Genomic DNA, 10,401 nt, shown 5'->3' with positions numbered 1-10,401 from the left:
TCAAGTGGCCTCCAGCTCTGCATTACAACCAGCTCAGTATCAGCCTGTCCAGGCGAGGCACCGATATTTGGGCAGCATCATAGTGCTGGAAGAAAAGATGTGGATGCTTGTATAGAAGCAGCTGCCGCCATGTTTCAGGCCCTTAAATGGCCTTTGTTAGGGCCCTTGTGACATCAAACTTGCTGTGAAGTTGAGGATATGTAGAACCACCGTTATACAAACTCTATCATAAGGCAGTGAACATGAGCTCCGTTGAAGGCTGAAGAACACTGGATTTATGTTTTTGATTCTTGCTGACTTTGTTAGCTGCTCCATATCAAATGGCAGGACAAGATCAGAAATTAGGATATCTGAAGCCAAACTCAGCAACTGCCTCCATCAGCCCTGGTGTGGTTTTGGTGGTTTTCTTGGTGTGGACATATTATTAGACTGGAAGCCCAGCAGATTCTGAAGCATGTGTACCAAGGAATGCTGCTCCATGGCTGGAAATCGGGTGAGTGTTGAAAGCTTTGGAGGCGTGACAGGATTGCCAGTTATAGACATAAACTGAGTGTACCACCCGACCACCTTAACCCTGTTTCCGGAGATGGATCCAGGTGCTGCTCAATTTGCAAGGAGGCCACATGCCTCTGGGATTTGCCATGATAATTACCAAGGCAACTAAAGTACCAGTTCTGGCCATTCAACCTGTATCGCCTTCTGTGGGTTTTGGTGAAAGCTTAAAGGTTGAAATATACTGTAAACAGTTAAGGATCTTCTGAAACTAGAAGCTGTTACTGTAAAACCATATAAAATGCTAAAGATATGAGAGTGTGAGTTTGTCCTGAACTGTGTAATGCAGGTGCCTTTAACAGTAATGTCCAAAGACAGCTGTTCACTGCATCTGACATGCATCCGATGAAGTGAGTATTCGCCCACGAAAGCTCATGCTCCAAAACTTGTTAGCTTATAAGGTGCCACAGGACTCTTTGCTGCTGTTCACTGCAGTTTGTCTGCTGGCCGCTTGTCACTCGCTAATTAGCAGCTGGTAATGCTGCTCTTTGACTACACAGCTTTTCCGTCAGCAGCTGGAGGGGGACACCTGAGGGGAAGTGGAGGGAGATGTTTCTCTCCCTCTCATAACAAAAGTGCTTAAAGCTGAAGATTTTCATGATGTTTCTCATGCGATCTGTATGTAATGGTGCAGTGTCACTCAAAGTAGCTTAAAGGGACTGTTTGATTAAAACCACATTTAAAAAGCCCCAAACTTGCCAGTGTTACATATACTGTTTTAGATTATTCAAATAAAATTTTAAAAACTAAATCTTCCCTCTACCATTCATTCACCTTGTCCGCATTTCACTCCTTGTGGGCAGTTCTGGTTTTTTCCCCCTAGTTGCTGTCACTCTTTGGTTACACTGCATTACTACAATAGTGCAATGTTTGGGAAGTGGGGCAATCTTAATTGGAAATAAAGCTAATGGAAATAATTTTTGAAAATATTCCTCTTGATGTTATGTTTATAAAACCCATTCATAAACACACACAATCTGGGTTCTAAATGAAATGATATTGCTTCTTCAAAAGAGGATCTTCTCCTTTGACATATTGACAGAGCAGTTTGTGAGGAAGCCTCTGTAAGAATAGACATTTTGTGAAGTAATCAAGGGAGAAATGCATGTGTATTAGGTTTCTATTTGGTCTGAAAATTCAGTGCCATCTGTTCCAGATGTTTTCAGCTGCATTTACAGCAAGCAACTGCTGTGCTATTTAAAAAGAGAAACAGTTTATTTTACGCTCTTTTTCTCTCTGACCCATTGCACATAGACGACCAGCCATGGAATCAGTTCCTTAGTCTGCGTAACAAAAGTTGTGCAAATACTGTTGAATAATTTAATAAATGTGAACTCTGGGGCAAGGCTTTTGTGCGTGTGTGCTGGGTTTGTATTGTTAGCTGCTAATACTAGCTTGTAGAGAACGTTACATCTTATCCCATCCTGCAGGGGAACAGCAGCTTGTAAAATGGTACAATGTTCATACATTGTAAAATCATAGGAATTTATCCTCCAGAACAGACTTCTGGTTACCTGCTACAATAAGGTATGTGAGGAAACCATCTCTAACTAGAGATGGGCCTGTGCTTCAAAATTCAGAATTGGATCTAAACTTTGTGGGTGCCAGGATCTGGGATGTTGGTTTGGGCTCAGCTCTAGAATTAAACATATCAGATGGTGCTCTAGTAATTATTGTTGTCCAGTAGTCCAGAAGAAACAAATGCAGGTGTTCAATTATTGGTTTTGAATCTGGCCCCCTCTCCTCTGCCCCTCCCCCTATATGAAATATTCGGGAATCTGCTGTGCGAAGTGAGCTTTTCTTAGCTGGAAACTAATAGCTAAAGGCTACAATAATGTGGATGTTACTAACTGAGTCCAAGATGGAGGAAAACACCAAGTGTTGATGGGAGAATTGCTGGTAAACTGTTAGTTGGAAAATGGAGAGACAAGGGGGAATTATGAAGCTTTTTGGCTTATAAAATTCTTGGAATGGTTTTTGCTCAGAGAAAGCTTGACATCCTGTAGCAAAGCAGACACCCTAGTAAACAAATTTGTTTGCCAGGTCTCTATATGCATCATATTACCCTGAGCTCTTGAAGATCTAAATCAATTTACTGGTAGCTGCTATTGCTTTTAGAGTGCTCTTTTGGGGGGCATGATTATAAGACCTGATAATGTGTTAGTATGTTCTCCAGGGGTTCTCCCACTTCGGGCTGGCCCTCTGAGCCTTTGCAGGAAGGGTGCAATGTTTTGTTTCCCAAATGCACCTGTCTTTCACAGTTGGTAGAAAACTTTAGGCCCCAGTTCTGCAGCGTTACATGCTCTGAAAAGCCTCATTGACTTTGGTGCTGCTTGGGAAGTTTCGGCGATCTTACTTAGTGGTGAAATTGTGTAGTGAAAATCACATTTAATGGAACAGGAGGGCTTCCTGGCATTGTTATAAAATTAGGAACAAGTGGGAGGTGAGGGGAGAAGGAAAGGGGGAGAGAAGGGAGAGCAATGAAAGAGAGAAATTTAGAAAATCAATACATGAATGAATAGCCGGCACACACCAATGACTGCTGTGATGGCCTGACTTGCTGTAGCTTGGTCTCTAGATAATCCTCAGATGTCAGATTTCCGTAAGGCCAACATGTGACACAAAGCTTGCCTCTCCACAGAGAAGTGTGCTTTGCTGGTATTAAGAGGCTGGCTGGCGCCTCGTCTCTCACCGTGCATGAGAATGTGTGTGTGTCTGTCTGTCTGTATGCACTCTGTGTAGGTGACTCTGCAGGCAATGTGTTTTAGAAGAGTTTTTAAGTGAAACCGGATTTCCACAAGCTATCGGCTAGCGTACAGACGCACCAAACTACTATGTGCGTCTCTTTTTTTAAAGAAAAGACTCCGAGCTGGGATTACCATTCTCACACCTGCCACTGCTGATGCCCTCTCAAGGTTAGAGTTTGAGCTACGTGGGACCAGCTTAATACCAAACGCCATTCAAAAGGAGCTTTATGAAGGAACAGCAGACACGGAAAGAAGAGCAGCAGCGCCCACCCAGTAACATGAACAATAGTTTGCAAGTTAACCTGCCCAGGAGTTGGGCTGGTTCAAATAGCTCACTCCAGGAGAAGTCTGAGCACTCTTTCTTTCTTTTCTATTACTACAGAATGGAGGATGAGGCGGTGCTGGACAGAGGGGCTTCCTTCCTTAAGCATGTATGCGACGAAGAAGAAGTGGAAGGTAAGAGATCTATATTTTTGGGGGTTAATGTGTCTCTTTAAAATTTAATATTTCTATGTTAGAGCTAAACAAATTGCCCCAGGCAGATTCAGTGAAAAGGGATAGTTCTTTTTCTGAACAATTAAGCTTAAAAATGATTGAAATGGCGACAGCCAGAATTAGTGTGGACTTGACTCTTTACACCTTAACTCTCACTTGGAAAATGGGATGCTTTATGTGCTACTGGCATTCTTTCTTTTTTATTTCCAGAATGACATTCACGTGCATCCACAGAATAGCCATGAGATGCTGTGTGTTTTTTACATAAATGCATTTCACAGCACTTAGGAATCAATATTGCACCTTGTATGGTATACATTGGCAGGCCTCACAAATGGAGGAGACCCTTGCACAAAATGGTCTCAGCTATCAGTATTGAGTGCTGGCCCCTGGGCGCCAGACTCATGGCACTAAGAGGATCATTTTCTGTGGGATTCTTTCAGCTTAAAAGAAATACAGGCCATGACTTTCTGTGAGAAAATGGACCTGTTTAACTAGGCCAAGAGTTGCCCCAAATTTAAAGAAATGAACAAGAGCATCTCAATTTTTTTTTTGCATAAACTAAATATATTTATGTAACTCCCGCCAAACTATGAAAGTAGTTTTAAAAAATATACGCAAAATACAGCGATTGGGTCTCTAACTGCAACTATCAAGCTTCCAGCAATTCAAACCAATCATTTCAATGAAAAATAGCCTGGAAACTGCCAGGTATGAGGAACGCAGTGTTTTGTTTCCTCAGCTATGTCAGCTGTGCTCCATAGCTATAAAAATCACCCTGTTGGTTTTAACTAGGCCATTTACTGTCTATAAGTGTTGGGGTGAGAGGGTCTCCTGTTAGAGGATACGGACCCCCACGGGTGTGAAAGCTTTGGCACAGAATGTGGACATGTATTTTTTTCTTTAAAAGTTTCTCCATATTTTAAAGCCTAAAATGGTGACAAGCCCTGTAACTGCAGGTGGAAACAATGTAAATAAAACCTGCCCTCTGCCCCCAGATACTAAAACACAGTTATAGGTGTAAGGAGCAGAGCAGCAAAAGATCATGCCAACTCCCTAAAAGTGTATTAAAAATAGAAGGGTTTTGGGTGGCTGTTAAGACTGTGACTTTCTATCTGACCCTTCTTTAATATTCTTTCCAGGTGAATATGCAAATGTGATCTATCGTTAAAGAATCACAGTCCAATTGTTATCACCTTGCTGGGGGCAGGGAGTAAGAGGACATGAAAAGAGATGAAGTGTATATAATTCCTCAGCACAGGAGACTGGGAACTGTAACTCCAGGTCTGAGCCTTTTGATAGACTCAGACTTTGGGTTGTATAACTAACTCCCTTGATCTCATTAATGGCAGTGCCTAGGTATTACAACAAAACTTCTCAAACACCCCAGGTAACTAGTTAAGGAAGCTAGCACATGTACATGTTTGAATACTTGCAGTGTAGCAACTGCCCTCCTATCGGAATAGGAACAGGTGTGCTAATGTGAAAAGACTTCAAGGTGCCACTTGACTGCTGCTGTTTGGGGCATGGGTTGTCCTTTTTGTATGTGCTTTGACAGCACCGGGCACGTTTTGGGCACTTTGCCGTATAAATAATTATTCATGTGTTGGCCTTTTGTATACGTTGCATTTGCCTAACCAAAAACACACCACACATGTGTGCCTAATCTACCTGTAACAGTAACGCTAATGGGAATTATATGAGAGCATATGCCCCTATGGCATGTCCCCAGACTTCAAAGATAATTTAAGATCTCTGTGTGTATCTGGCCATTTCCTGCTTATTGTCATGGAGAAGTTATCATTTTATTTCTGATGTTAATGGGTAAATGCTACCTGCCTACCTTGCTTTAATATCAAAAGGGCATAAGTAATAACTACAATACATTTTTTTTTTATGAAGAGCTGCTTTGTTGGCGGCTGGCTCACGACATATAGAGATGCTCGGAAATATATCTCAGCATATTTTACTGAGGATACTTCCCGATTCCATTTCAGAGAATGGGAAAATGTAAGCATTATTGCGAGACCGAGGAACAGACAGAGCTCCAGGGTCAAGGTTTTCAGAAAAGAAAAGCAGCCCCTTTTATCTACAGCACTGTACATTCCTTTCTTAAAAGGTAGTGACGTATTCCTAAAATTCCACTAAGTTAGGAATCTAGATATGTGAGACAGATTACTTTACTTTTTCCCTTGTTCCAAAACAAGTTAAGCTCCACCTTATCCCTTGTGATAAGATCTTGCCTCTCTAACTCCTCTCAAGCCAGTAATAGCTCTGACTTCATAGTGGGGTGGAGGATACTTGATTTCAAGTTTGGCAGTTAAAACTGTGAAGATGGAGTGGCACTCTGACAGGGTTCAGGTATGTAGGTGAATGTGGCCTGCATTTCCGCAAGTTTCCCCCCACCCTGTATCCATCTACTTTAATAAGTTAGGGATGCCATGAAGTTGGATGCAGTATTGGAACCTGACTAGAATAGAATTCTCTGTTACACGGGAAATTTGTCTGTGGATCTCATCAATGTTAAGGGGAGTTATCTACATAAACGTCTTTACACATGGATCAGAGAAACATGGAACTTAATTAGGGACTTTGCATCAAGAGAAACTTTAATTAAAAAAATAACCCTCCCAACCCCTAAAACCATTTGCCATTTTTGCTAAACCCTTTTTTCTTTTGCTTGCCCCTGTTGTGATGTCAGTGGATTTGTATTATCACACATTTGGAGGGAAAAATTTGTAATGTCATAAAATGCTACCTTTAACTTTGCTTCACGCAAAACATCACTCATTTTGCAGTAACAGTGGGAGACTTTGTGAATTACTGATTGATTCTTTTTTTTAAATATAGTATAAATGAACAAGTGAAATTAAAAGGAAAAATCTACCACAGAATGTACTTTGTTCATTTGTTTTGATAACTTAGTTTAGTTTAAATTGGAGAATAGCAGAGAGAGCTGCATTTTTGTGTCTTCAAAACCTCCACGGACTCTGATTTTGCTGTTGTAAAATTAGGAGTGATTACTTAAAGTGTAAACTCTGGGGCAGGGACTGTCTTGTTTTGTATCTGTACAGCACCTAGCACATGGGGCCCCCTAGATATGGAAAAGGCCCTCAGTGCTGCCACAATACAAATAGTAAATAATTATAGCAGTAGGGGGTTTGGATTTCAATTCTGGTTTTTATGTGAACCTTCAAACTTTGAGAGAGTTCATATAAAAGATTTCCATTTTGTCTCCTTTCTTGTTTTAATTCTGTTATGCTTTGTATAGTATTAAATATGCTGTAGAACAGCTTGGACAAACTCTCAAGGCTTGATTCTGTACAAATGCAGTAGAACCTACCTTAAAGTGGTCTAATAGGAGATTCTTTGCATAATACCATCTTTCTAACATTTGATAGCTTGACACTAGTAAATCTACCAGCATGTTTACTATCCGCTTTTTTCAACTTATGGCTAATCTTCTTTATCTGTAAGCGAGATGGCATTCTAGTTTGCTGCAAAAGTCTTTTATCTGTCGGCAGGGTAGCTGGCAGACTTTAATGTTATCTTAAAATGTGCTGGTGTCGTGTATGACATCAGTGCTTTCTCACTTCTGCTGCTGTGACACTTTAATGTCCTATCTGAAGGGCTCTGAGTTAAAAACTTGGGTCAAAATTGGGATGACTGTAAAGTGATTTTATTTAAAATGATACTTAGCTGAATGTGCATTTTAAAAAGAACTGTCAGGGTTTTTCCTTCTGCCTTTTAAAGAAAGTACACCTTTGGGAAGTGTCATAGAGTTTAGGGCCAGAATGGACCACCAGATCATCTAACCTCCTGGATGGCACAGGCTACCCACATGCTAAACATTAAAAGTCCTTTGAGGATGAAAAGGCACTGTATAGGTGCTGAGTGGTCTTTCTTGTAAAGAAATATTAAATTCTCCAGTGACAGAGCCTAGTAGTACAAATGATTTTACATCAAATCTGAAGAAGTGTTTTGTAATACTATAATGGCAGTAACATGGCTTTTTAAACCCCTGTTTTAAAGGGAGAAGATAGGAATTGCTGATCTCCTTAGTTAAAGGCAAGGAGCAAACACTCAGCCAGCATTAAAAACACTTAATATGGTATTAAATGATCAATTTAAAAACTATCTCTGTGCAAAAGTGACAGGAATGAGATGCACACCTGCTCTCCAACTTGGCGGCTAATCAAACCTGGTTGAAGGCCATGCTAGTTGAAATGGTGACAGTCAGACTGCGGCTTTGTGCCCCTTGGTCTGCTGGTGTGAGAGAGTATTCCAAGTGGAGGGCTTTGGATGTACTAATGGAGGCAAACCAGCGCGCCAGGCCTGCCAAGTGAGCTGCCTGCACAGACTGCAGCTTGACAGGCAAATTTGCTGGGACTGTGCAGGCTGATCCCTTTTCAGGATCAGGGCCCATACTGTTAACTGTATGCATAATAATATACACTTACTGTGTAGAGCAGGGGTTCTCAACCTTTTTCTTCGAGTCCCCTCCCTTCAAATATGCTATAAAAACCCCACGGCCCACCTGTGCCACCACAGCTGGTTTTCTGCATATAAAAGCCAGGGCCAGTGTTTTAGGGTAGAGAACAGGGCAGTTGCCTGGGGGCCCGCAAAGCTACATTACTCAAGCTTCGGATTTAGCCCCAGGTGGCATGGGTCAGGGCCCCGGCTTCAGCCCTGCTTTGGCTTTCTGCTTTGGCTTTCTGCCCTTGGCCTTAATGAGTCTAACTCTGGCCCTGCTTGGTGGAGCCCCTGAAACCTGCTTGCAGCCCCCCGGGGGCACTGGACCCCTGCTTGAGGACAGCTGGTGGATGGGACAGTGCTATGGTCCACTTATGTGTCCGTGTGGTTTATGTCACATCCCCTTCTTTGGATCTGATTTGCTAAGAAAACATAACAATTCAAACCTCGCTGCCAGTACAGATCTGCCAGCCCTCTCCCCGGGCTCTGAAGTTCCTTCCCCAAACCATTTCATTTCTAAAGCCTCTCCTAGCTGAGACTTGTTCTGCTCCCACTTGGCTAGTATGGATTCCACTGGCCCTGAGTTCTCCTCTTTCTGTACAAATAGCCACTCTTTTATAATAAGTGCTGCACCCCAGCGGTTCTCATGTGACCCCAGTTGTTTGACTCAGCGGCAGGCCAGAACCTGGAAGCAGGATGCTGGGACACACATGTGCCCAGGAACCACGAGCACCATTTGCTCAGAGGGATCTCAAGTTGCTATACAGATTTTTACAAACTCTTTCAGTTGGACTCTCTTCCCCCACTGCTGGCATGTGTCTGCCTCTGGGGTGAGACCCAGCAGCTCTTCATTAGTGTCCAAACACTGCATGACTGCTTAGGACTGAAAGTGAAGAGTATATAAAATTGGCCTGTCTCTGCTATGCTTGATACCCCATCCCTTTCTGAATTCCTTCAGGTTATTTGTAAACAAATAACCTAAAATACATATACAGAAGGTCAGACTAAATGATCAAAATGCTCCCTTTCTGGTCTTGGACTCTGAATCTAGGAAAACTTAAAATATGGCAGGGAGGTCCAGTCACGGCTGTGGAATTTCTAATGGAAGACGGAGTTGTATTTTAGTGACTTTTCATTTTGGTTTACTGACATCCTGGGCTCACTTTTTATTTTCTTCTCATTAATGATCTAGAAATAAATACTGAGAAGCCACCTAAGCCAATACCTGCTAAAGGGAAAGAAAGACCAGTTAAAACCAATAATCTGTGCAAAAAATCAAAACCTATAGAAACGAAGTGAAGCTATTCTTAATTATACCTCATAAATGACAAAACATCAAACAAAACAAAAAAGCCTCCTGGGAAGCAAAAGGTAAAAAATAACAAACAATAGACTGAATCAATAAACTCTATTCATTTAATCAGTTCTAATTTCAAACCGGAGTAGAAAAGCTCCCAAGAAGGGCAATGCATATGGAATGCTGGAGAGCTTCCAGGAGAGGAGAGAATAGTAAGAGGAAAGACAGGTTAGCGTATAAGATAACAAAAGATATAGAGAGAAGGCCCAGTGGGTGCTTTTGTTTAACTATTCCTCATGAAACAAGAACGAGAGGGCAAGTAGAGTAAAGACACATGGAAAGGAGAGGCTGAGCCTGGGTGATCAAGGTTGGAGGTGGAGAGGAGTGAGAGGAACAGAAATAGAATGGGCCCAGTGGATAAAATCAGAATTTAGGACCAGTCCTGGTTTCTTGCTTGACTTTTTCCCTGTTTGTGTGTTCACTGGCTGTTGGGAAAGAATCTTGCTCTTCATTGGTCTAAGGGAAAGAGAAATATTCATTGCTTTGATCTATGCACCTGTAAGCAGCAAAGCTGGGTTTACTCTGGTGGGTACTGCCAGGGCTGCCATGTAACTCAGTGGAGCTAATATGGGCTCTCTGTGTTCTAGAATTCTCTTAATGATTTCTAGGGTATGCATGTTCTCTTCTCATGGGTCCAGTGGTATTCCAAGACTTTTTGGGCAATATTGTGGGTATAAGAGGCAGTGTAAAGGGACTTTAAAGTGAGCACACTTAATATTTATACTCACTTGAAGGCCCCTTTACCGTGACAGAGCAGAATAAAGTGGCCTGGGTATA

At 41.9% G+C, this 10,401-nt stretch overlaps 1 protein-coding gene across 1 annotated transcript in view; it reads left to right on the top strand.

Annotated features, from left to right (window-relative positions):
• Positions 1–3,277: 3,277 nt before the first annotated feature.
• Positions 3,278–10,401, top strand: part of SLC4A4 (solute carrier family 4 member 4) — a 262,517-nt gene continuing 255,393 nt past the window's right edge. Inside the window, exon 1 of the mRNA XM_050945480.1 lies at positions 3,278–3,755. Within this exon, the coding sequence (XP_050801437.1) occupies positions 3,527–3,755 (229 nt within the window). The 5' untranslated portion in view covers positions 3,278–3,526. The remainder of the gene's footprint in view (positions 3,756–10,401) is intronic.

This window comes from Gopherus flavomarginatus, chromosome 3, assembly GCF_025201925.1.
Source record: "Gopherus flavomarginatus isolate rGopFla2 chromosome 3, rGopFla2.mat.asm, whole genome shotgun sequence".
NCBI classification, from domain to species: domain Eukaryota; kingdom Metazoa; phylum Chordata; order Testudines; family Testudinidae; genus Gopherus; species Gopherus flavomarginatus.
The sequence above is the reverse complement of the archived record's forward strand: the minus strand, read 5'-3'. Positions and strand labels throughout refer to the sequence as shown.